This window comes from Phacochoerus africanus, chromosome 1 (assembly GCF_016906955.1).
Source record: "Phacochoerus africanus isolate WHEZ1 chromosome 1, ROS_Pafr_v1, whole genome shotgun sequence".
NCBI lineage: Eukaryota > Metazoa > Chordata > Mammalia > Artiodactyla > Suidae > Phacochoerus > Phacochoerus africanus.
Window position 1 is genome coordinate 191023205 of NC_062544.1, and position 27872 is coordinate 191051076.

The window sequence follows — 27872 nt, forward strand, 5'->3', positions numbered from 1 at the left end:
GAGAACGGTCCTAAGCACTTATATACGTCATTTCATCCAGTGTACATATACCTTGTAAGGTGGTGATCTCTTTTACAAGACAGATGCCCAGTCAAGAAAGGTGAAATACGAAGCTGACAAATCACAGGACCTGGATTTGAATCCACTTGTGTCCTGCCTTCCAGGAAAGGCGGTGTTGCTTGGATCAGGCCTGTCTCCATTGTTTTGTTCAGGTGAACAGTCAGGAGAGACCTGGGGCTGGGTTTTGCACCGGAGAAAACTGTAAAGTTTGCAGAGAAGAATATTCCTACTGTCACTTTATATGCTCTTCACATCAACTGCAGTGACTGTGATTCTGACTCTGGAGCTTCTGAGAATTGCTGACCAAGCTTTAGTGACTGTGTCTGTTTCTGAAGTTTGGAGGAGGAATTGGGAGGGGGGTCATTTCAGGCCCAGGTCATCAGAGCTGCTGCTTTCTTCCTTTAGGGAATGGTTCTCTCTCTGAGATTGGTCACAGGGGAGCAGTTTCCTCTGGGGTCAGCAGCTGCTGAGAGATGGTGTCCATCAGAGAAGGCAGCAGGGGTTCTTGTCCCTGGGTGTCTCATTCTGGGAGTGAGGAAAAGGCTCTTTGTCTGCCTTCTTTTCCTCCCTGACTCTGCCTTTCATTTCCATTCAAAAATTACATCACCCCAGAGGTAGAGATTTTGTGTCTTAGGTCTAAAAACTTGTTGTAAGAATTGAAGCTATTAGATTGGATTTTTCATTTCTGAATTTATAATTATTTCTCTTAAGTAATGCCAGAATAAAAACTAAGCTCATCCTTCAAAAAGAAATAAAATGGCTACTTTGTTCCTTGAGCACTTCTGAAGTGTGTCACCTCTGCTCATTTCTGTTCTCAGTGGGAATACAGAATTAGGTGTCACGCAGTATTTGTACCACGGGGCCATGATACCACACCCTTTGCTAGTGAGTTCCTCGTTTTCTTTGTTTTAGATTGATGAAGGGCTGCTTGGACTTTGACTTTCCTCAAGATGTTAATTATATGTTTCAAAATCATGTGTTCTGTTAAAAATCACTTACACATAGCCTTGGAAGAGAACTGGCGGCAGGGAGGTGCTTCAAGGGTGCAGAATATTGTTTTGGAGTCCTTGGGAAATAAATCTTAAGTTCATTTACCACCAAGACGTATTTAGTCAGTGTATATAAACAAAAGAAGTCACAGTGTGCCTGGACGTTATTTGTCCCAGATGGAGTTTAGACTTGGCTCATGGTACTGCACTGATGTCATGGCGCATAAACTGGCCGCGTTAGAGACGAGCTTAGAATCTGCTGTGTGCTTGTATGTGCTGAGGGCATGCGAGGAGGAGGGAGGGGCTGGCTGGAAAATCGCTGTCACATTTTTCCTTTGCTGTCTGCAAAGCCTAGTGTCAGTCTTGAATTTGGATCTGGTGCAGAGTGAGGGAAGAGTCGGACTAATCTGTTCACTTGTGCAAGTCGTGTGTGATGCCCTCAGGGATGTGGTTCTTCCAAGGCCGACTGTGAGTGCATCAGGCTTTCCAGCAGTTCTAAAATCTAGTTCTAAAATCTAGAAAGGAAAACCTCAGAGCACTACATTTTTGAAGAGCATTTTCAGTCTGTTTGCCTTGACATTTTCAATCTAGATAGTTCCTTTAAACTTTTTCTTTTTTTTTTTTTTTTAGGGCTGCACGCCTGGCATGTGGAAGTTCCCAGGCCAGGGGTAGAATTTGAGCAGCAGCTGCCAGCTTATGCTACAGCCATAGCAATGCCAGACCCGAGCCGTGTCTGCACCTACACTGCAGCTCATGGCAACACTGGATCCTTATCCCACGGTGTGAGGCCAGGGATTGAACCTGTATCCTCATGGATACTAGTCGGGTTCATTATTACTGCTGTGCCACAACAAGAATTCCCTCTTTAAACTTTTTATTAGTCTTTTTTTTTTTTTTTTTGGCCTTTTTGTCTTTTCCGGGGCCACACCCACGGCATATGGAGCTTCCCAGGCTAGGGGTCTAGTCAGAGCTGTAGCCACCAGCCTACGCCAGAGCCACAGCAACACGGGATCTGAGCCACATCTGCGACCTACACCACAGCTCATGGCAACGCCGGATCCTTAACCCATTGAGCGAGGCCAGGAATCAAACCCGCAACCTCATGATTCCTAGTCGGATTCGATAACCACTGAGCCACAATGAGAACTCCATAAACTTTTTAATAGCCTAAAGTACCCAGCTGTATAATTCTGTTTTTCTGGATTGGATGGTGGATAACCTTTCAGACTAGTTGCTTAAGTGTTTAAAAAGGTTCTTCTTAGAGAACCTGGCCAGGTTTAATTCTTCTGGTGTGCCTTAAAAAGCTTATAGTTCTGAGTATTTAATAGGAAATTTCCACACTGTGGTGTTACTTTTTGCATTTATTGCTGTCTTTCATTATGATAATATTAATTAGAAGCGCTTCCAAGTAATTCAAACCATTTTGTGGATGAAAAGGGCCTAGATTTCAGAACTTCTGGGAGTGGATTCCAAAGTCCTATTGTTGCTGAGATCTAAGGAAGCTGAATGTAAGTGCGAATGGTTTGGGAGGTGATCCTTTAAGAAAAGCTAGAATGTTTCTCAAAGAGCAAATCTGGTCAGAGGTAAGAATTGGCTGGCTTTAGATTTTATTGAGACCGTGAAACATGGCAGGTGTGGTAAAATTTTTTCTTTAGACTGTGTTGTTAGAGGTCGTTTTTTTTTTTTTTTTTTTTTTTTTTCCTTAACTGAGAGACTTGTCACTGGTAGAAATTTGAAGAGAAAGAAGTATTAATAACATTTTTTTTTTTTTATTGAGCACATACTATGTCTAAGGCCTTCTACCAGGGCTACACTGGGGTTGCTCTATCCCTTAGAGCACACTCATGAAGTAGGTGTTTATCTCTTTTAGAATGCAGGATTAGAAAGGTTAAGTGACCTGTCTGGGAGAGCTGGGACTCAACTGTGATCTGTCTAATTTGTTCTTCTCACTGTGTGTCTTTGGTATCTTAGTTGATTAAGCTATTAGTTAAAAGATGAATTGAAACTAAAATGATTTTAGTACAAAGTGATCTAACACCTCAGTATTTACATAAAATGTTACTTAGAAGACAGCTCTGGTCTAAATGCCATCTAATTTCACTGAAACATAAAGTGTAGCAGGAAGACAGATGTAGAAGAAATATGTGCTCTTAGGTACTTATTTTTTGAAATCCTTTTTTTAAATTGAAGTATGGTTGATTTGTAGTGTTTTCATTTTTGCTTTACAACAAAGTGATTCAATTATGCATATTTTTACATTCTTTTTCATATTCATTTCTATTATGGTTTATTATAGGGCATTGAGTGTAATTTGAAATCTTAAAAAGTACCGAAAATTCGTCTTTTTTTTTTTTTTTTTGGTCTTTTGTCTTTTCAGGGCTGCACTCACTGCATATGGAAGTTCCCAGATGAGGGGTCGAACCAGAGCTACGGCTGCTGGCCTATACCATGGCCACAGCAATGCAGGATCCGACCCTCGTCTGCGACATACACCACAGCTCATGGCAATGCCAGATCCTTAACCCACTGATCAAGGCCAGGGATTGAACCTGCGTTCTCATGGATTCTAGTCGAATTTGTTAACACTGAGCCACGATGGGAACTCCTGGAAATTCATCTTAAATGTAACAATTAAGTCGTAGATGGTACCTTTCTTTTCTTATCTGCAATTTTGAGTTCTTAATTTATATTTCAAATATTTTTGTGTATGCTAAAAAGCAAACTGTAACTTAAAGATATAAAAATGGATTACGTAGCTTGAAATGGGCTTATCTAGGAATCAGAAAGTAGATGTTTTGGGGATATGATTAACCTGGGAGGCTTAAAAATAAATAGTGATTCTCATTAGACTCATATTTGTTTCCCAGTAATCCTATTACTCCTCCTTTCCTTTTGATCAGAAAACCAACCAACAGTACAATAGGTGGACAACAAAGTCCACTGTGGGATTGATGAGTTGACTAGAAGTAGAGAAAAGGAATGCTAGGTTGGCTGCTGAGAGCTTTGGGGGTTAGCTTTTTATAGGAAAAGCCAGGAAGCGAAGGAGAAGAAACAAGGGACAGAAAAAGTGTAGGAAGAGGTGGAGACACATGAGAGAGATAGATTGTGCAGGCCTGTCTGTTATCAGTGATAGGAGTGATGGAAATGAAATGACAGAGTCACAACTGGATGACAGAATTAGAGTAACAGGAAGTAGGAAAAATTAAATAGCTATGGCTGGGAGGGCCATACATATTGCTTCACCTCTGTAATCAGAGATACCCCAGTGTTGATAGAGAGGGAAGGCAGAGTTCTTCAGCAGCAAACCCTGTGATCTGGATAGTCATATTTAAAGGCTAAATCATTGGCTATTTTTGAAAGCTCTTACTTAGAACAGCATAATCCCTGAAGTATGTCACAGGTGGATATTTCATTAATATCTTTGCTGGTCTCCATGTGTTCATGCCTCCCATCTCAGTTTGAGTTTCTCACTGCTGTCAGAGTTATCTAATAATGTTGCTTTCTTACTGGAAAATTCTGCTCACAGGATGAAGTCCAGACTTTGAAGTGGAGCAAACAGAACTGTTCTGAGGTGGGGCCTGCCTGCCTCTGCAGTCTCACCCTTACCCCTCTGTTGTGTGCATACGCGCACGCCGTTATAGCTGCTTTGGAATTCTCTAGCACATTGGAATTCTAACTGTATCCATCATACCAATCAGGCCTCCATGCATGTGCTGTGTGCTTGTTATTTTAGTTATCCTCTTATCCCCCCTTTAAATGTCACTCCCAAATATAACTTTCCCTGATTTCTTGATGGTTTCTTCAGTTTTCACAGCACTTCATAGCAAATAATCATGTTTTATTACAGTTAATTTTATTTTCTACTCTTGCACTAATGGGTTGAATTTCATCTTTCTCAGAATCATCAGTGCTTAATAAAGTGCTTGGCATGTAGTAACTACTCAGCAAATGTTTATTGAATGATCAGAATTTCAATATATGCATTAATGGAGTTCCCATTGTGGTTCAGTGGGTTAAGACCCTGGTGTAGTATCCATGAGGATGCATGTTGGATCCATGCCCTCACTCAGTGGGTTAAGGATCCAGTGTTGCCTCAAGCTGCAGTGTAGGTTGCAGATGCAGCTCGGATCTGGTTTTGCTATGGCTGTGACATATGCCCCAGATGCGGCTCTGACTCAACCCGTAGCCTGGGAACTTCCATATGCCGCAGGGGCAGCCATAAAAAGGAAAAAAATTGCATTAGGTATAGATTTAAATAAGTGTAGTATAGTCAATGCAAAGGCGAGACCTGCATTAGTGATGATAATATACTGTGCAGTGGTGGGGAGGGTCTGGGGTCTCTTCCGCAAAATCCTTCTAAAACCGTAAAATATTACGTATTTGTATTTATTTCTAGTTTTATATTGGTTGAAACAAAATGTAAGGCACTAATAGTTTAATTTTAATCAGTTAAGAGTATAGTAATAGAAAAGTTAACTCTAGAATGTTTAATGACAAAATATTGGGAACTGATTTCCTGTTACTTATAGGGATGATAACGTTCTTCATGGGCATGTTATTTCTTGATTATGTCTTAGAGGGAAGAATAGCATTAAGTGAATGACATGACCAACATTCAAATGGGTGTTAAAAATAGTAGAGTATTGGGAATATAGGCAGTTCAATATGTCTCTTCACTGGTCTTGAGTTATATGTTGAGGTTCAGTGCACAGCTTGCCAGAAATGTGTGACATTAATTAGCACATCAGCATGGATCATGTTGCTCTGTCTCAGTCAATCAAAACCAGACATGAGGTAGCTGAATCTAAATGAAGGGAGACATGCAAGAGGCAGTGTGCAAAGCTCGTTCCAGGTAGGGCTTATTAGCTGAAGAGTGGCCTGAGTTGCTGACTCCCCATTAGTGTGGCCAGAGCCCAGCTTGGGGACATGGGGTGCATGGACAGAATTGAGGGGTAGAGAAGGGTTTTACCTCATGTGGCGGACATTTTTAACAAAGATTGACCCTGAAACAGTGATGGCAGAAACCAAACTTTGTTCTCAGTGAACATCATTTTCAGCTAGAGGAGGAAAAATTACCTTTTTGATCCTCAACAGCTCTGTGGAAAATGTATTTAATACAATGAAAAAATATTGATTTAAATAAAGATAATCCTACTCCAAATGCACAAGGCTATTTGGTAGCAGCTATTCTTAGCCATGGAGAAACCACATTTATATGAAATTTTGGTTTTTTATGTTGTTGGTTTTTTTATCTTGAAAGTCCTGTAGTTGAAACTTTAGAGACAATCATTTGTGGCTCTCTTAAAAAAAAAAAGCTTTTAACCCAGTTTGGGCCATCTCTATTACATTTTGCATTTTTTCCATTTAAGTTAATGCTGTATTTTTATTCTTAGCAAATAGGTCCTTTTGTAATAGAGTCTCTTTATTCAGGGCAAAATATAATAGAGGGAGTAGAAATGTATAACATCTTAGAAGCTGCCATTATATTTTCTTTATAGCCCTTACCACTATCTGTAGATGTTTTATTTTTGTTTAAAGGATTTGCCACCCCTATCCCCTGCAAAGCTCCCTTTGTCAGCATGTGGTAGGCAGAACTTTGTGTTGTCTAAGGTTCTGTTTTGTAGCCTGAGGAATGCCTGGCCCATTCTGGACACTCATTAACATTTTCTGAATGAAGACTGAGTATAGTAGTTGTTGGGCTGCACCCTGCAGGTCTGTAAGCCCTGTGCTTGCCTCTTCAAGACTGAAGAAATAGCCCAGAGTCAGAGACAGACATCAGTGGGTTAATGGATAGGGGGATCTTTTAAGTCTGAAGCAGGACTGGGCTGCAGTCTTCATGTGCATGGCGGGTGGTGCAGATTGGCAATCGGAGGGGGAATTGAGGTCAGGCTGGCTCCTCACCGTCCCTTTGATAAGAACAGTCACTTGCTGGGGCCTGGGGCAAGTGTGTAGAAAGGTCAGTCCTGTGAGTAGGGTGTAGGTGAAGCTGGGGAGGTACAGAGAGCTAGAAAACAGCCACCATGAATATCCTGGCCACCCAGAGGTAATTCTTCTAAAGACACTTATATCATGAAATACAATTATTGAACTCATTTGAATGTACAATTTACCCTTGAAGAGCACAGGTTTGAACTGCATGGGTCCATGCACATGCAGATTTTTTTTTTCTAATACGTACCATGGTACTATACCTTCTGAAGTTGGTTGAATCGGAGGATGTGGAGAGTGGACTGTAAAATTACATGTAGATTTTCAGCTGTGAAGAGGGCTCAAGGTCAAGGGTATATTTTCAGCAGGCACTGGTTGATTTCAGTGCATAAAAATAGTCTCTTTGGTTCATCTAATTGCTTTTTCCTTAGTTACCTATTAATCCATTCCTGTCTTTTTTTGTCAATGACAGGTGGCTTTTGACAGCATGGAGGCGTACGACCCAGTATTCTCTGGAGTCTTTTATTTTTCCTATGCCTATTATTGGGCCATGAGAAGTGGCATCTAGTGATTATGATAAGCAAGTGATTAGCTTACTGGTTTCTAGGGGAATTCAAGGACTCGACAAGGACTTTATGAGAATAAATGCTGCCCAATACAAAAACAACTGTCTGTTGTTAGTTAAGGGATGGATTCTCTTATTACCTAACTGCCATACTGGGAGAAAGGGACTCTGTCTTAGGAAGTCAGCATAGATTTTTTAGAAGAGAACTTGTCCTCAGTCTTTGGGGATATGCCTTTGACCCAGTTGAATGTATTCTCTCCTTATAGTCATTTACTGAAGTGTCTCCATAGAGAACTGACTCTGTGAAACCCACATCTATTGTGGAGGGGGAAGATGTGTGGTAGAAGAGAAAAGCATGTATTTTGATCAGACAGAGCTGGATTCCAGTGCTGGCTCAGTCATTTTGTATTTTGTGACTTTGTACAAGTTACTTATCCTCTTTAAGCCTGAGTTTCCCCATCTCTAAAATCTGGATGTTCTTGTGCCTTGACCCAGTGTGTAAGTAAGTACCGGTGGGGGCTCCCTTGTCTTGTATGTCCTGCCCTTACATGAAACTCTTCTGCAGCTTTTAGGTTGTATTATTTTTCCCCCCAAAGATATCTGTTGGATAATCATAAATGCTGGCTCTAAATGAGAATGTTCATTCATACATGAAACAGCTAAGACAAGCTTCACAGAACATGGCAAGTGGGAAAAGCTCTGGAAGTGAAACAGGATCTCCTCTCCTAGCACAGTTTATGTCTTGATTGCCTGGGTATGGGATTTAACTTTGCAGAATGATGCAGATGTTAACATTTCATCTTTGGTTCCTCAGTACTGCTTTCCCAGCAGAAGCTTTTGTGATGGACACATATATGTGGCAGTAATTGTTTACTCAGATGGCTGGTAGTATTTCGTTTGAGGCAAAAATTAGGAATTTGCCTCCAGGAGAAGTCTTAGGTACTGTTGATCTTGTGGTTAATCATTAATGAGTTAAAAAGAGTTATATTTAGATTTATACCTATAAGGAAAGATGTGTTATACCTGTTTCAGTTGTTTTGTTGGGTAAAGCTTTTCCAGGATACAGTGTTTAGCCTTTTGCTTAATTATGTTAATTCTACCTCGTTTTATTATTTCTGTGGACTTTAGAAGAATGGTCACTTATTTTTCATTAAGTCTTAATAAACTTCTTTTGCTTATTTCAGGCTGCTTGGTTTGTATAGCACTAACAGATTTGAAACAGAGCTGATGAAGCAATAGTCTGAAGTATGCTCTTATGATTTGATTAACATAGTTTGGTTTTAACATCTCTGGGGGAAAAATATATCAGAGGTTAAAATCTTTGTTCTTTTTTTTGCCCTCCTGACAAGACACAGAATACAGCATGACTTGTTTTAATGCTGACTTTGGAAAAGCAGGAAATGCTTACTGAGTATACAAAAAATGATGAGGTTTGGACAGTGATATTATGTTTTGTATTCTGTGTTTAAGAGAACGTGTAACTGTTATGTCTGCTTTGTGGCTAAAAAGAGAAAGAAGGAGGGAAGGAAGAAAAGAAGGGTGAAAGAGGGGGTGGGGAGAGAGAAAGATTGAAAGAGAGTGCTATTCAGAGAAAGAGAGAGACAGACGGACTGATAGACTTGTGTATGAAAGGTTACGTGCCAAGGAGCCTGCCAGAGTGTGACTCATGCTCCTCAAGGCTGCGTGATGCAAGGCCTACTGCCGCCATCTCATTCATATCTCTGGTCAGGGACAGATCATTGGGCTGTCAAAACTTTATTTTTATCTCTCCTTTATTGACAATGAAAACAGCAAGGTGGTCCGTCGGTCTCTGCATAATAAAATGCTTTCTTTAAAAATATCTCAGTGCCAGGATGAATACAGTTTGCTTAAATAATGGCTTTTGCTCTTACTAAGAAAAATTGATATTGGGACACAGGAGATTTGCCTGGTTTCTGAGGTAACTTGTTAGATTATAATCTGGTTGCCATAGCAACACAGAAGCAGGGAAAATTACAGGAACTAAATATTTGAAGAGAGGTATTTTAATAGGATGTGTACAAGCCCTTTACTTGTCTTTCTCCCTGAAGAAGTAGGGTAGGGGTTGGGAGTGGGCCTCCCGTGAAAAGAGAAGGGAAGGCATAAATAAGGGGCTTTTGGAGGCTGAATGCCTCTGGGCCATTCTTTGAATTGTGGCCTAGTGTCAGTGACCACTGAGGAACTGTTACAGACACTTTTCCTGCAATATGGTAAGCAGATAATGTGACAGATCTTGGAACATATTCCAATCCAGAAATCCTTTTCCTGGCCTGGGACTTTCCATAATATTGGTGAATTATATTTTCAAAACTAGCATTTAGGACATGTTATGAGTATAGCGGAAGAGAACATATGAAATTGGGATTGTCAAAGAATATCTGAGTCATACTTGTAGTGTTCACTTTTTTTTTTTGACTAATAATTCTATAGGCATATATTATTGGTGTCTCTCTCAAGGTTTAAACAAAGCAGATGGTTTCTGCTGTTATAGCAATGTTAGAATTGGTTTAAGGACTTTTAAAAAGATATGGGTGATTGTCTCTTTTGGAGTATTGTTTTGGTCTATTGTAGTTGATGTATGTTCTATGTGTTTATAAAAGTAAAGTTAAATTAAAACTATTTTCATATTAGGAATGACTTTAAAACTCAGTTTCAAGAAAGCAATCGAAATGTCTTAATCACTCCATAGAGATTTGAAAGGATTTCCTTTTGAGTTCTTAGAATGGCACAATGTGTTTACATTGGTGAGAATTTGAATACTTAAGACTTAAAGATTATTGACACAGATCCTGTACAGGAAAAATAAATTGCCTTAAAATAACTTATAATTTAAGAAATGAGAAGCACCAGTGATGAAGCTTATATTGCTTTTCCCTGAATGGTCCTGTTTTCTCCAGTTAATGTATTTCCAGATTTAAAAATTTTAATATCCCAGCAGTGTTTCTGGTGGTGAATTATTAGAAGAAGCAAAATACATGGATATTAAAGGCTTAGTTTTTAAAGATGAAATGGTTTTGATTTCAATAAGTAATTTTCAAAAACAGATAAATTATGGTCCATACAGTAAATAAAGTTGACTTCTAAAACTGCGTATTATGAAAGCTTAATTCCTAAGTTGAAGCAGTTGTTTGCAATGGCTTTCCTTATGTTTTATGATGTTCATTTATTTAGTAAGAGTATTTCTGGAGATTTTACTCTGTGTCATATCTTGCCCTTAAAGAGCCTAGATAAAAGAATGAAGGAACAGACACTAAAATAATTCCTTAATTAATTAATTGCACTTGTAAATCCTAGGAAGGAGTAGAGTTTTGTTTTGTTGGCTTGTTTCTTGAGAACACATAGTGCAAGATCTGACCTGTCCCAAGAGTCAAATGCCACCTCTTAATCTGGCAAGCATGAGTAGGTGTTAGCTGGTGGAGAGAGTGAGGTGGGTGGTGGGCAGAGATGGAGGACGGGGAGAGATTACAGACAGAGGGAACAGGATGCTCGATGGTTTCAAGGAAGGGAGGAATCAGGCTTGCTCTGACAACTACTGATGAAGGTGACACTGACATCCTTCCAGCTTCTAGAAACATAAGAATCATTATTTTAAGCATTAAGTGTTAATCTTGCACATGATTTTTTTAATTTTTAAGCTTGGAGTATATCCTTTAGTTTATATTTAGATATAAATTAGTGTCCCCCCCCCCCTTTGTTACCTAAAGGAATTAAATGGGATTAGAACTAAAACTCTGAAATTCATGAAAGAACATACTTTGCCATGGCCATGCATGGTTTAGTCTTTTGGGAGTTGTTTTCTGATAACTAAATGTCTGTGTTAGATGACTAAAAATACTGACATTTAGGTAATACTGGAAAATATTAAAATCTAAATATCTGAGTGTTTGGTGGGGCCTTTGTGTAAAATTCACTTATTTTATCCTGTTCATTATTATTTCCAGGTCCTATACACAGATACTTTTTTGTTTTTTTCCAAATATTTTTCTTACAAATTGCTTTCTGTTGTTACACAGTAATAGACTCTTGGGAATGATATGTAGCAGTGATAGGTCAGGACCTCATTTCTCTATGCAGTTTTTTAAAAAATAAATATAGCTTCTGGTCTTTTTTTTTTTTTAACTATTGTATCTAAATTAGTGGAAGAAAAAAATTGCGTGAAAGAAAAAGTACCTTAAAAGTAAGGTTTTTATTTAAGTTACATAACATAAGCAACACAGGAGAATTGACCTCGCTAAATTCGAATGTGCTCACCCCCTTCAAATTTAAACCAAGTCTAAGACATATCCTAAGTTTTGTGTTTATACAAGATTTTGTGCCACATACTTCTTGTCTAGTACATAAATTTAGGTAATGAAACTGTTGAAGAGAAATCTCCAGATGTTCTAGTATTAAATTGAAATTAATGTGTTATTTTGGCAGGTTATTCTCGTTCAAGTTAATCCAGGTGAGACTTTTACAATAAGAGCGGAGGATGGAACACTGCAGTGTATCCAAGGTAAGGAAGTTTGTTGCAACATTTCTAATCAAAGGAGTTTTCCTTTATTTATTATTTTATGGAATTAAAGTTTATCTCTGAGTTTGCATGTGATTTTCTAGAAGTAAAATTTATCTTTGATTATTTTTTGCTTTTATTAGGAATTTCTTAATGTTGATGTGGGCCTGTGATATATAAGTGACTAAGTTAAATACCTTGAGTATTCTATTGACTTTTAAGTGAATTAAATTAACTTGGGAAAGCTTGCATTGTCTTCCTATGTTATGGAATTTGGTAGCCCTGAAAAATGTAGAGATTTTACAATTTCTCAACTCTAAAATTCCAGTTGAGAACAGCACCTGCTTTTTCAAATTAGATAAAAGTTACAAATACCTCTTGTGATATTATCTAAATGATGCTTTTAGAGGTAAAAATCTGTATTAAGTATCTGTTAGTTCTTTATTACTATTAGTTCTAAATTACTGTTAGTAATTTATTACTCAAATTTAGTAGCTTAAAAAACAACACTTATTGCTTCAATTTCGGTAGGTCAGAAATTTAGGCACAGTTTAGCTGTGTCGTGTGGCTCTGGGCCTCTCAAAAATGCTAAAATCCAGGTGTGGGGCCACAGTCACTGTAAGGCATGTCTGAAGGTCAGTCTGTTTCCCGGTTCACCCCAGTGATTGTTGGCAGCCTTTAGTTTTTTTGAGGGCTATGGCAGGCAGCTTCCCTTAGTTCCTTGCTAAGTGGCCTCTCCATGGGGCGCTTATACTCTGGCAGCCGGCTTCATTGGAGCAGCCACTAAAGGGCAAGAAGGAGCACTGTGTCCAGCCTGCTCCACAAAGCAGATTACCCAGGCTGTGACTGCCAGCAGGCAGGAATCTCTGGAGGCCCTTTCAGAAAGCTGCCCGCCACAGTTCTACCCTCTGTCCTCAGTAACTTGTTTCTCCCATATGTAGAACACCCTCTCCTTAGATCTCTGAAATCTCCGTTACAGCATCAGCTCAGAGTCCAGAATCTTGTCATTTAAATAAGCCCTGGTGTAGGTGAGGCTCCTTGGGTGTAGTTATTTAAGTACTACTCCTTGGGCATTTCAATTAGTTTCTAGTTTGTGTGCTTCTTCTCTATAGTTCACTTTGAAAAGAAAGAGTCTTAGGGTACTCTGATCAAATGGAGTTCTGTGTAGGAAGATCAATCCAGATCATCTGGAGTTAGTCTGTAAATTCTGCCTTGTTAGAGGGCAGTGTTTGTGATGGCTCTTTTTGGCGGTGATTGGGATTATGGGTAGGCAGTAAATTGGCTTATAATTGAGTTCAATACTAGGTTATTGATTAGATTTGGATCTGACCAGAGGTCTTGTTTTTAGTACCTGGCCTTGCTCACCAATATATAAACAAAATGAAAGGAAATGATCTTTAGTTTTAGTTTTCCACAATGAGCTACATGGAAAAAGCTGATTTTTCTGTTGCTTTGCATAATAGCAGAGTGTGCTGCTATAGTTTCACTACTTGTTTTTGCAACCATAAGAATAAAAATCTAGGAAAAAAATTGAAACTCATTTGGCTAGAATCCTAGTGAGGGTTTTTTTTTTTTTTTTAAGGAACTTTTATTTTTTAATTTTAATTTTTTATTTTATTGTCTTTTTGTCTTTTTAGGGCTGTACCCACAACATATGGAGGTTCCCAAGCTAGGGGTCTAATCAGACTAGTTGAGTTTCTGGTCATGGTATCATTGGAGACCTATGAATCGGCTGGTAGACTGTGTCCCTCTACCACTGCATATGAGTAATAGAATCACGAAAAGCAAACTGATGAATAGATCAACATGTAAAATCCATTCTTTCATGCCACCTACTTTTACTTTGGGTGTCTAAGGAGTGAGTGTGTGTGTATTCGTCTGGTTAACTTCCCCGTCACTTGTTTTTGGGTCCATGTGGGTGAGTACCAGGTGGTGTACTCTTCAGGGAATTTTGCAAATATATTGCTCAGTCCACAATGGGAGCTTTGTATTTATTCATAATTATCCTTGGAGATAAGTGACACTAACACCTCCTTCAGTGGTTTTTAAAAATACCATTGACTAAAAAAGAATTGTGGAGCCATTTATCTGGGCTTTCCCAGCTGCCCTATTATTTGTTCTCTTCTGAACATCTCAGTACTGTGGTTATCTTTGCTTAGGACATGGTGATACCTGGCCCTACTAATTGAAATGACACAGAACAGGATGATAGGGACTAGGACCTGGAACCCAAAGTAGTTTCCTAGGGCTTGGACAGCACTGGGACAATAAGATCAACTTCAGGAACTGGAAGGAACCTCAGTCCAGACCCACTCATGGCCACTTGTGTATAACAGGCAGTCACTCATCCCGTGTACCCTCCGCCCTCTGTCATTTGAGTCCCAGGAGAGTTAGTGAAGGCTTCATTCTAGGGGTTAAAGCATATCAACATAGAATATGGGAATAGGAAGCGTGTTTCTAAATTCCAACACGTTATTATCCTTTCATTGGGATTAACGTCCTTATCACTGCTAATGTTTATTCAACTCTCAGGCTTATGTATTTTCTCACTGAATAGATGCACACAAGGAAACTGAGGCCTGTAGTTCCCACACCTAAAGTCAAAAAGCAAGAAGGAGCAGAGAGAGTCTAGTTTTCATCCATGATATCTGACTCCAGAGCATGAGCTCTTTTTTGCCTTGCTCTGTGGCTTTCCGTCAGGGAGTCATAAACTCAGATTGACTCTGTTCTTTTGGACACGTGACAAGAGCAAGGTAAGCTCCTATTCCTGGAGTAACAGGATTTTGGGAAGGATAGTAGGATGAGTATTCAGGTGGCTAGGATGAGACAGAGATCGTTTGCAGAACAAAAGTGGATGGTGGAGACTGGGTCTTTGGAATAAGACAGGTACCCTGTTAACAAGAATAAGAGTGGGATAGTTTGATACAGGGAGTATTGATTTAGAAGTCCTTAAATTATTTCTGCCTAGAGTCAGGATTGGGCCCAGAGTTGAGGTGGGCTGGGCTTCTCCTTCAGCGGCTGGAAGACAAGGGGTACAGTGGGAGAGGGCTGGTTAGGAAAGGATCTAAAATTGAGTCATATTGCAATAGAAACTTCTGAAGGAAGCATTTGCATTTTACTAAAGTTTAAAGTTAAGAGAATGAAGCAATAGAAACTTCTGAAGGAAGCATTTGCATTTTACTAAAGTTTAAAGTTAAGAGAATGAAGCCTTAGTTATGCTCTTTCAACACCAGCAGATGGGGAGGTAGTTTTGGGGGCAGGGTAGTTCGTGGTGGTGGCCTTCTTGGAAATTTTGAAGTCATACCCATTGCTTACGCCATGTGGTTGAAATTATCAGCTTATTAGCATTGCTATTTCAACATTAGCTGGCAAGTTAGTGATTGCTGGGGAGTGAGGGGGTGAGTATTAGGGGTAGGGAGTGGAGTTGGTTGCAGGCTTCCTGAAAACTTTGAAATTACACCTTACGAGGTCAGCCCCCTTTGCTTGTAGTTGAATTTGTTAGTCTAATAATTTTCTCTCAGAGTTCCCATCATGGTGTAGCAGGAGCGAATCCGACTAGGAACCATGAGGTTGCGGGTTTGATCCCTGGCCTTGCTCAGTGCGTTAAGGATCCGGCATTGTCGTGAGCTGTGGTGTAGGTCTCAGACACGGCTCGGATTTGGTGTTGCTGTGGCTCTGGCGTAGGCTGGCAGCTACAGCTCCGATTAGACCCCTAGCCTGGGAACCTCCATATACCATGGGTGGGGCCCTAAAAGGACAAAAGACTAAATAAATAAATAAATAAATAAATAAATTTCTCTCTAGGACATTTATGACATCACTCAAAAGACCCCAGAAGCTCATTGTGATGTCATGAAAAGGGCAGTTTGGAAATTCAAAGCAAATCAGTGTAAAGAATATGGTTACTCTGGGGAAAAAAAACAAGATTTTTGTTTTCATGGGAATGTCCTTGGTGATAATGAAGGAAGAAAAACACAGGAAACATACAATATGCTGTGAAAGCAGATTCATTTCTAATGGAATATTTCTCACTATTTTCCATGAAACATGAATCATAGGTCTTGAAGGGGCCGCAAAAAGTCATAGTTATTCTCACTGGGAGGCAGCACTATACCTATGACATCCTAGACAAAAGATTTTTCTTTCCTAGGCCAGATGAACGTGTATAAAGAGCTAATTGTTAGGGGAAAAAAAGGATCTTAGCAATCAATATGAATTCATTCCTTTGCTTAAATTCAGGAATTAATAGAGGGCAGCTGCCGGTCTCTCCCATTATTTTCATATCCTTGTCTGGGCTGAGGTGCTGGCCGTGCAGCCTTCCTTCCTGTCCACACATGCCATCTTTTTATCTGGGCCATTTCTCTGCTCCCTGTAAAACCCTTCAGCCAAAACAAATACCACACTTCCTTTAAGCTCCAGGTCTGTCTCCTTCAGTAGCCCCTCCCCTTTTCCCTCCATCACTCCAGTCCGTTCTGACCTCTCTTTGTGTTCCTGGAGGAGCAGGCAGAGGTAGCACTGCATGGAACTGACTGGTTATATGTGCACACCTTTCCTTAGCCCCTGCATTAGACTGTGAATTCAGTTGTCACAGGAAACAGTATGTGGGCCACCCTCCCCTTCCCCAGCCATGCCGCCTGTCAGTAATTACTGACTAGACCCTTCACTAGCTCTGGCATTACATCAGATGTGATGATTTTTCTTTTAACTTTTACTGTTGTTCTGGGAACTTAAGTGCTTTTAGTGGCCTTTAAAATCTCTATAGAAGATCTTTCAAATTTCAAATCACGTTTTAACTAAAGCTAATCAGTTTCCTTTATGAAAAAAACACGTAAGCCTAAAGACCTTTCATATTGACCTGTACTAATGCTTCAGTTTTTATTTGTGTTTCAAGACTTAAATTTCAAATCGTGAGCCTGAAGAAAACTGGTAAATGTCATGGCAATACAACAAAAAACAAATTAAAGTAAAATGCTCGGATAGCACCATATTCTAATAAGAATGTATTTAGAGATAATTCAGTGGCTAATGTTTTTTGTCCAGAGTAATCCAGACATTTTTACAAAGATGATTTACCTGGCTAATTAGTATTAGGTGGATAGAGACTTTGAAATGACAGTAGAAGTTACGGCAGGAGGGAAGCTCAAGGAGAGCTCTGCCCTAAGATGGCTGTAGTTGGGACACTGTCAGAAGGTGAAGCTTGCCCCCTCTCCTGCTTACTCTCCTTAAGCCTTCTTCCACTCCGTGTCTAACTCCCCCTGCCCACTGAGTGTGGGAACCGTATAGCTGATGGACAGCACGCTTTGCTCATGGGGTCTGTGAATGACACCATCGAGCGCAGTCCCACATTTCTGAACCTCGTTTGTCTCCCACCCTTCTCCCCTCCGTATTCAGAGTCCAGACTGCCACAGGGACCTTAAAGTTACTTTATTTATTTATTTTTTTTCTTTTTTGTTACTTTAAGTGCATTTATTAGACTTGTTTGGCACATTAAAATACCAACCTGTCATTCTTTCTAAGAATTTTATGACGTCCTCAGGAACTCATTATCTCTTGCTTGGCTGATTAAGAAGTGACACAAGTGATGTCATAGGCAGGGCTTACAAGCTGAGGTAGACTATCATTTCACAAGCAAAACTTCTATGTGGTCTATTCCTTTAAAGCATACTCTGCATACAAATGAGAAATTCCTGTTTTACTGGCTTAAAACCAAGGAAGAGGACCTGCTGCAAATGAAGTTTGTCTTCTAGGATTGATGGGACCTTGCCTTGGCTTCAATTTGCAAACAATTTTTTCAAAACTATTTAGGTGGTTTGAAAGTGAAATTAGTGTGATTGCCTTTATATTGTTTAAAATCAGACTTTTATTACATTGAACATGTGATTGATTATTATTTGACTGTAATTATTTGTGGAATATCTGTATTATAAGAGGAAATATTTTTTTCCTGTTACAAATTTAGTGTTTTGAGAGCCTCTTTTTCTAAACAAAAAAATTTGAAGGTCCATTTCTTTTGCATTTGAAGGGATTTGTGAGGGATTGCTAATCTGAAGTGTTACTGTGAACAGTTAGGCCTCATTGAAAAAATCTTTTAGAATTGAAAACACCAAGTCTTTTGCTCAGACTAGCTCCAGTGTCCTGCCCATCTTTCTAATTGGTCCAAAGCTCAATTTGGTGAGTTAGGACACAGTCCTCCAGGGAGGCTCTAGGCTGAGAAAATCTGGGTTTCTATGAGAATCTGAGTTATTCCACCAGCTTGCCAGCTCAATTTATAACTTAAATGTTAGCTTTAGGACAAATCAGTCTTTTATCTGTGTGTATGTAATATTGATGAAAAGTTGATGAAAAATCACTATTAGCATTTTGGAGCCTACCTGATCTCTGAAATGTTAGGGGCCTTATTTTGGGCATGATGATTTGCCTTGTCTTTTGTACATGGACATGCACAGCCATTGGTACCAACAGGTGTTCTGTTTGCTGACCTGATGGGCCCCCTTTGCAAATAACAGCTTGATGCTGAGCAAATGAACGTTTACCAGCAGAGTGGTCTCAGTAAAGGGCCAGTAAGGTACTGATAGGCCAAGAGCAGAAAGTCTAGTTTATGGAGGGGGTGAGAGGAAAGTCTGTGATGATAAGTGCATCTGTCATAGACTGATGATAAGTAATGTCATAGACTGGGTTACATCAGTGCCAAACCATGTGCTTCCCAGCAGGTGTAAAGTCCCTTGAGAGGGACACATCCAGTGTGTCTGCTGCTTTCTGCTCTTTCTGTTGTTAGCTATTCTTGCATTTACATAATTAAGAAAAAACTTTACCCAAAATTATATTGTCAGACTTTCTTTGTCCTTTTTCTCCAAGTAAAGCTTGAGTGACTTAATTGTTGGATGTTATATAAAGATTATCTGTGAATCTCTAGTTTAACCATTGCTAGCTAATAGCTAAACTCTTAGCCTCAGTTTCCTCTCTTAAAACGGGGATAGTGATAATACCCTACCCAATAAGGTTGTGCGATAATCCACTGTAGGTACTGTCCTCATCACTGTCATCAGCAGCAGGAGCATCTCGTAATGTACACAGCTTTGCTGATTGTTTTTGTTCTAAAGAGATGTCATGATCCACTGTGGACAATGACTTGATTATCTGGCTCATGGACATCAGTCTACGTTCTAGCCTCTGTTTCATTGCCTACTTAAAATAGGCTTGCTTTCATGGGGTTGATGGTGATGACAACATTTCAGACATTTCAGATGAGGGTTTATGGGAATGTGTATATTGTTCATATAAAGAATTGTGGATAAAACAGTTCTTCTGCTGTTTTCATGCATTTAAAGTAGGTTTCGTTGTTGGAGCTTCAGTTGTTGCTCTTTTGGACAATAAGCAGTTAACTCTCACATTGTGCCTGAGAAGGCATACTCAGGCAAGCCTGTAAAGCAGTTCTTGTGGGCATGCCTTTCTTCCTTTAGGCCTTGTCATTATTGTTTCATTTAAATTTCATACTTCTTTCAATCTTTATTTACTGTGTCCTGCTCTTAGGCAGTACTGAAGGAGCAGTGAGGCATATTGGTAGGATCATGATGGGATTCGGAGTAAGATTCCTGTCTTAGAAATCCTCTGCATGTTAGATGTGCATCATAAAATCAGTTACTTTTCTAAACCTCATCTTTAGAATTGGAATAATATCTGTTTTAAAGAATTGTTATGATTAAAAAAAAAAAACATAAAAATAAAAAGGAGTTCCTGTCATGGCTTAGCGAAAATGAATCTGACTAGCATCCGTGGAGGCACAGGTTTGATCCATGGCCTCGCTCAGTGTGTTAAAGATCCAGCGTTGCTGTGAGCTGTGGTATAGGTCGAAGATGTGGCTCGGATCTGGCCTTTCTGTGGCTGTGGTGTAGGCCAGCAGCTGTAGCTCTGATTCGACCCCTAGTCGGGGAACCTCTGTATGCCATGGGTGTGCCCTAAAGAGACAAAAAAAATTAGAAAAATTAAAAAAAAGAATTGTTGTGGAGATTACATGACATATTGGGTACAAAGCACTTAGAATAGTTTCTGAGTAAGTGTCCAATAAATAGGAACCATTATATTAGGCTCCTAGTCTCCATCATGGCTAGACATTGAACTACCCTTTATTTTGTTTATTACTTGTAATTTTACAGCATTTCAGGAAAGCCTCTGTGACCTTGAGGTGTTGGTTAGGAGTTTTTAGATGTCTTCACATTGTAGTTGTAATGCTTCAAAAGAATGTGTTAAAAATTATGTAGTAGGACTTTAGCTTCTGTGCCTAAAGCCTGTTCAGCAATGATTAGAATGCTGTTTCTGAGGGTACCACTGCTTGGAGTTCCCCAAGTGTCACAGATCTTCGCATGCCAGGTGATTCTGAGGAGCTGTCGTATTACCTCAGTTGTCCTCCATTTTATTTCACAGCTTGTAGTCTTTTATTTCTTGGTTTATTTCTGTATTTTTTAACCTTTGTTTTTACACTTAACAATTTAAAATGGAAATGGAAGTGTCTTTAAAGAAGAATGTAAAGAGTTCTTCAAGGGGGAGGGTCAAATCTGAGTAATCTTTGTATCCCAATGCCTGTCCAGCACCTCCTAGGTGTTTAGAAAGAGGGAAGGTCATTTCCTAATATACTGCTAAAAATCATGTCAAAATGATGGGAAAAGTCTCTTGGTTAACTTCACAGAGGTTCTCTTTTGTTTTTGTTACTGCACTTAAGCAGTTTGATTTGGTTATTTTTACTCTCTGCTCCTTAGATAAGACAGTGAACGCAAGTATGAGTGTGTTTCCAAAAACGCACAGTGATTCTGAAGAAATCCAACATATGGATTGGTTCCTCTTAAGGAAAGCTTGAGGGAGTGATCATTATATTCATTCTTTTGAAAACTTTTTCCTTTTGTGAGAAGTAGGCTGGGAACACCTTGGAAAATATTTTTAAGGCTATTTAATAGTGAGTGATAGACCAACTTTATTTTTTTTGTATTTTTAGCAAATAGTTTAGATTACTTGTTAATATTTTATTGTTTTCATACAGCTAAAGATTATAGTGTTTATCTGTAACAGTAAACTCTTAATAAACTTCTGCGTCAGACCTAGGAATAGATACACTTTAAATTGTGAGTTTGGTTACTGAATTAAATGGAGTTGGCATAGCGATTTTTCTTTCTCCATCAACAGTGTGATTGAAGGAGTGAGATAGGCGGTAGGGAGGGTGGGAGGAGGCCAAGAGAGCCTGGGTGAGGGCAGTGGTCGTGGAGTGTGGAAGTGGGAAGAGAAATCAGAGATGTTCAGGTGAAAGTCATGACGTGCTGACCAGTGCCTCATACACTGAAGAGATGGAGTGACACACACACACACACACACACACACACACACACACACACACACACACGATGTAAGTTTCCTAGGAGAGGTAAAATCTGGTCTTTTAGAAAAATGTTTGTCTTACATTGTAAACGATAGTATGTAAATGTTTTGTACTCTCTCTGCCCTAATTGGACAAGTGTTAATATGAATACAAATGATTAAAAAAAAAAACTTTTTTTTTTTTCTTCCCTTTCCTAAGTGCTTTTTTTCCTACTCATCAACTTGGGTATTGCTTCTCTGAGGAGAGTTTTCAGTGACTCGGAAGGTTATTTTATTTTATTTTTTTTTCTTTTTTTTTATTACTCAAATGAATTTATCACATCTGTAGTTGTATAATGATCATAACAATCTGATTTCACAGGATTTCCATCCCACAGCCCAAGCACATCCCCCCACCCCCCTCGGAAGGTTATTTTGAACACTATTTTTGAGGATGTGAAGACAGTGGGTAAAAGGGGAGTATGTTTTAATACTTCTTTCTGAACCCATCTAAATATAGAGAAAACTGGCCTCAGAACTGCCCATATCAGCGACTTTCCTTTTTGACTCCTGGTTTAGGGTTCTTTGAATAGACCCACATTTTTTGTGTGGTTGGAGGTAACCCTCTCTTCTCCCTCTAGCAATTTGGAGAGAAGAGCTGAAGTTTTTAAACCTCTTCAAGTCTTTTTGAGTTAAAATGGAAGCTTTCCATAATTTGAATGTAACACCTTTATGAACACTTTATATATTGCAGCATAGCAGAGCTAGAATTAACCTGTTTTGGGCTATAGGAATTTCCACATTTCACTTAATTTAAAAAGCTTTCAGAGTTCCCATCATGGCTCAGTGGAAACGAATCTGACTAGCATCCATGAGGATGCAGGTTCGATCCCTGGCCTCACTCAGAGGGTTAAGTACCGGCATTGCTGTGAGCTGTGGTGTAGGCCTGCAGCTGCAGCTCAGATTTGACCCCTAGCCTGGGAATCTCTATATGCCTTGGGTGCGGCCCTAAAAAGACCAAAAAAAAAAAAAGCTTCCAATTGTTAGCAAATCATACTTTCTGTTCTAAATTGATAAGAAGAGGAGGCAGAACATCAAGGGAAGAAACGTCTTTGGCAATAGGAATAGAAACTTAAAAAGATAAACATAAACATTATTCTTAATGTGTTTTTGAGCAAAAATGTTATTCTCTGTTAGAAGACTGACTAGGTGAATTTTATCTATTTTGTTCTGATGTTCAAATTAAAGCGGGTATACACACTGACACATATACTTAGGTAAATGTCAGATTAAACTCTGCTTGTTCTTTTCTTGACGTGCCAAGTCTGTAATACTTTTCTAGGGTTGGATTATTTTGGTTATCTGGGAGTGTCTCTTTTAACATGGGTTTATAGTGTGTCTAATGCTGATCCAACAGTGTTAATTTTCTGTCTTGCTGTACAAGGATACAAGCAGTGCAGACAAAACGAATACTTTGGCACAGCTAGAACTTATCTCCTCCAGTTGAGGTAGAACAGTCTTTGCAGGTAGTATAATCAAAACTTTGTACTTAAATTGCCTGAGTGTGAGCATGAGACAGTCACAAAAATGTTAAAATACAGCAGAAGTGTGGCTTGTTATCCTATCAGTTAGAAATCAGAGATTAATTTAATTTATTCTTAATGATTGAGACAGTCCTTTATCTGTGGGTCAAGCGTAGTGACTAGTTCTTATGTCATACACTTAAGGTAAAGAACATCTCTGGAGCTCCCATCATAGCGCAGTGGTTAACGAATCCGACTAGGAACCATGAGGTTACGGGTTCGGTCCCTGGCCTCACTCAGCGGGTTAACGATCCGGCGTTGCCGTGAGCTGTGGTGTAGGTTGCAGACGCGGCTCGGATCCCGCGTTGCTGTGGCTCTGGTGTAGGCCGGTGGCTACAGCTCTGATTCGACCCCTAGCCTGGGAACCTCCATATGCCGCAGGATCGGCCCAAGAAATAGCAAAAAGACAAGAAAATAAAATAAAATAAAATAAAGAACATCTCTAACATCAAGGATTTTAGAGCTTGTTGTATTAAAATATTGTATCTTTTGTTCATTAGAAATACTGGGGGACCTTTTTTAAAAAATGCATAAGTTGATCTCCAGGGCGATTGTAGGAAATTGTCAGATCATCTAGGCCAAGGGGATTGTCAGATTTAGGGAGGTAAGACTGTGGCATTAGTTTTAAAAGCTTCATAGGTTAGTTCTACTATGCAATGGAAATTGAGAACTTCTCAGTATAGCAATGGAGATTGAGAATTCCTCAGTAGAGTTTAAGAGATGCTCCTGGTGCACATTCCCAAGTCCATCACTGCACAGGCTGTGCCCCTGTCTGTTCATCCAGGTTAGTCCTTTTTAAGAAGGTTTGCAAAGTGCCAAAAGATCTTTGTATTCATGTACTTATTAAGTAGACTCTATGGAGTTGTTGACTTTATTGAGCCTGTTAATTAAAATTGGTCTTTCCTTTTTGTTATAAACTTTTTGTCTTTTTGCCTTTTCTAGAGCTGCTCCCATGGCATATGGAGGTTCCTAGGCTAGGGGTCGAATTGGAGATGTAGCCACAGCAACGAGGGATCCGAGCCGCATCTGCAACCTACACCACAGCTTGCGGCAACGCCGGATCCTTAACCCACTGAGTGAGGCCAGGAATCGAAGCCGCAACCTCGGGGTTACTAGTCGCGTTCATTAACCACTGCGCCACGACGGGAACTCCCCTTTTTGTTATAAACTTCTGTAACAGTAAATAAGGGTTATCAAACAGAAATTTGAGTTTAATCCTCTCGGCAGAGAATGGATTGTTTACCTTTGTTTAGATGTAAACACACTAGCTCACCTATTATAAACTATTAAAATTCAAAGTTGACAGAATAGCTAAGACTGTGCAGGGTGGAAGGAGTAGAAAAAGATGAAAAAATAATCAGCCATCTTGGAACTTGCTGCTTGCAGAAGCTGCTTTTAGCTCTGTTTCCCCTTGACTTTGGGGGAGGGACAGGGACTGTTGTTTCCCTCTCTGTGCCCTTTGTAGATCTTGCTTCATACCTTGGATGGTGTAGGTGCCCAGGAGACAGTTTGGTGTTTGACTCAAGTGGTCCCCTCAGCATACCTGGACTCAGGTATTACATCCAGTGTCAGATGCTGACAGTTACCAGTAACTTTAGCGTGGATCATAATCACCTGGAGGGCTTGTTAAAACACAGCTTGCTGGTACCACCCCCAGGTTTCCTGATTTAAGTCTGGGGTATGTGGGTCCTGAGAATTTGAATTTATAAGAAGTTCCTGGATAATACTGATGTTCTGGTCCCAGCTTTGAGAACAACTGAGGTAGGAGATTTTTGGGAAGAGAGGCATTTGTAAGAAGAGGGGATGTATACAGGTAGTGCCCTTAAACAAAAGAAAACTCTCAGAGTTAAGTTTGGTCACAAAGTGGATGAAAGGGAGAAAATCCATATAAATGCTGAAAAATGAAGAATGATTGGCCTAAATTCTTCAATGGTACACTCAAAGTTAGAATTTTTTTCTTGGTCTGAAACTTTTCCCCATCCTCCACTAGCAGTTTTAATGAACTGAGGTTTGAATCAGGGACTCTTCAAAGGATTTGCTTGTGTAGCCTTTCTGTTTACACCTCCTAATTCAGTTGCAATTTTAGCAGGAATTTCTTTTTATTCCCTGTGCCTCAGTTCCCACATAGTGAGAATAAGTGCAATTGTCAGATATATCCTAGAAATATTTTAGAGTTTAATGAATAGTATTATATAGTATTTGGGGATCACTAAGAAAAGTTATGTGAATATGAAAAATATTCTAAATAGATAAATAGTATCGGATACTGTACTCAAGTAATAAAGTACATTCCTTTCCTAGACAGCTGGGTCATAGTAAAAGAAAAAGCCAAAGGAGGAGGATAAAAAGTTGGGGGACTGGAGTGGAAGTTGGCTTCACTGTAAGCATTCTAAAGAAACAGTAAGGTTTTCAAAGCATAAAACTAGGGGGAAAGGAAGTGACTCAGAATTCAAAATAGATAAGACTCTTACACCAGTAAGGATCTGGAATGGGAGGAACATGAAGGGAAGCGATCCATGAGAAGCAGTTAGGGTTAGTGAAAGACTCCATAATAATGTGAAAAACAGAATCATACATATTCCCCCTTTTCCCTCCTGTGGACAGGGCACCATTGTAGAAATTTGGAACATTGTGCTCTGTTTTAAAAATCTGTTTCAAGGGTCAAATTGAATTCCAGACCAATTGTTAGTAATTAAAGTTACAGCTCTTGAGTTTTCTCATGGTCTCCAGATGAGTTCTGCTGATGTTCTGTGAGTTGAATTCATTGATCATTTTTCTACTCATTGCACCTGTCATGCTGGTATCAGCAATTAACATTCCTCAGAGGTGAATAGAATGCCAGCCTCCATCTCAGATGGAACTGGAGAACAACAGGTGCATTCTACCTATTTCTTGGCTATACCCAGGGTAGTCAGAAGGCAAGTAATTAACCATAGTACTGACATTGGAGAAAATGAGATTCTTTAGAATTTGAGCCACAATGCTGAAAAGTAGCTCTGGGTAATGTATTTTGGTGACATAGGAAATGGCTCAACAGGAAGGGTGAAACAGCCTTGCTAATCTGACCTCTTTAAATTTATTTCAAGTCTATTTCCCTTCATTGATACAAATCATTTTTACTGGGCAACCTTGCTCAGACCCTCTGTTTTATGCAGTTTTTTGTTTTTTTTTTTATTGACTTAGGGCCACAGCAAAGGTCATTAGACTTGAACTCATACAGTAAAAGTCAGTTGATTATACTGTTTATTTTTCTCTTGTCTTTTAAATGAAGAAACATGGCAAAACCTCCTGGCTGTGATTAGAGGAAGAGAATGCCCTCAAAACAGTTTAGCAACGTTTCCATTCAGTATGGTTCAATTGATCAAGGCCTCACTTTCCTCACTTCAGAATAAGAGGATTAGACTAGATGATTTCTAAAATCCTTCTTACCTTTCAATTTGTCTTCCCTCTGTCACCTTAATTCTCTAGAGTTTTCTACCATTTAGATCTTTTTAATTTCATGAGAAGACTATAACTTTACTTAAATAGGTTCAAGTGTGGGCCGATTTCAAGCGCTTAATTATTTAGAGTTTTCTTTTTTGAAAGTGAGACGTTAAATTATCATTTAAGACTCTTACTTTAGGTACTACATTAATTTCTCTAAAATCATATTAGCATAAATTAACCTTAGTCAAGTAACAAAAAAAATGACAATTACCCAGCATGTATTTTTTCCCTCTTTTAATAATTGCCACATTAACAAATGTGTATGTGCACCTATGGTATGCCAGGTACTTTACATCACTTGTCAACCCTGGCTGCACATTTGAATCACCTGGGATTTAAACAAAACAAATGCTTGGGTCCTCACCTCCAGAGATTTGATATAGTTGTTATCTAACATATTTTTAAAGATAGAGTTGCCATAAGTATTTAGTAAACATTGTTTTCAGTAAAACAACTGGTGGGTGTTATTTTTAAGTCATCTGATATTTAGATTATTATATTATTGGTGAATGGGAAAAAAAATCCTAAAAACATGAAAAGTGGTACTTTCTCTCCCTATGTGTACTGCTCCGCTGAAGGGTCTGTATGTGTCTTGTGCAACCCCCGCCCCTGACTCACCACCCCATGCCCACTGTTTATGCATGAACTGGTCAAGATCACGTTGCTGCTCCTCTCTCATCTCTGAAACAGCAAACATGGTTGTCCTTTCTGCATTGGTTTCATAGGTTATTTACTATCATTTTATTGAATCCAGGATGTGATTGATTTTGAGATACACAAGTATTTTACGTATCTTTACATGAGAAAATACCATCAATTAACCTAACTTGCCATTATTTGTAATATGCTTTCCTTTTCTAGCTGTTAAAAATGAGAAAAAAAATTACTTGGAATAGATGAAATTCATTTACTTAGTTTTAAGTTTCTCTTCCAGATTTAATTAGGTCTTTAAAATCACAAATTGATAGGGATTTTTCCTAATTTTTTGTTTGCATAGTCATTGTGTTGTGTGTTATGTGTGTATGTTTGTAAAAATTGAAATAGCTTACTATTCTATCTACTTCTCAGTTGTAGAAATATGACTCATTTGTTTAAACATCATATCTTCTAAATATGCCCTGGAGGATTTATACACAAGTCAGTTTTGTGATGCTCTCTTAGTTTTAGCTTCTCACCAAATGTTTCTGTTTCACTGTGCCAGAAGGCTTATTATTTTTATGTGTGTATATGTGTGCATACACATCCGCACACACAACGTATACGGATGTGTGTGCCTGTCAGTGTTATCACTTGTGACTGCTCTGTTTTGTCTAACCTTTTGGTAAAATATACACTTTGGGTTTTAAAAAATTTCAAGGCTCTTCTGTTCATCTGTGTGCTGGCTGTAGCAGCATTATCCTATTAAAAAT

At 39.1% G+C, this 27872-nt stretch overlaps 1 protein-coding gene across 4 annotated transcripts in view; it reads left to right on the top strand.

Moving 5' to 3' along the window:
• FNDC3B (fibronectin type III domain containing 3B) overlaps window positions 1-27872 on the top strand; it is a 345183-nt gene that overhangs the window by 82102 nt on the left and 235209 nt on the right. For all 4 annotated transcript variants that reach the window (XM_047786565.1, XM_047786588.1, XM_047786572.1 and 1 more), the window contains one exon: window positions 11980-12055. In XM_047786565.1, coding sequence (XP_047642521.1) covers window positions 11980-12055 — 76 coding nt within the window. The remainder of the gene's footprint in view (window positions 1-11979; window positions 12056-27872) is intronic.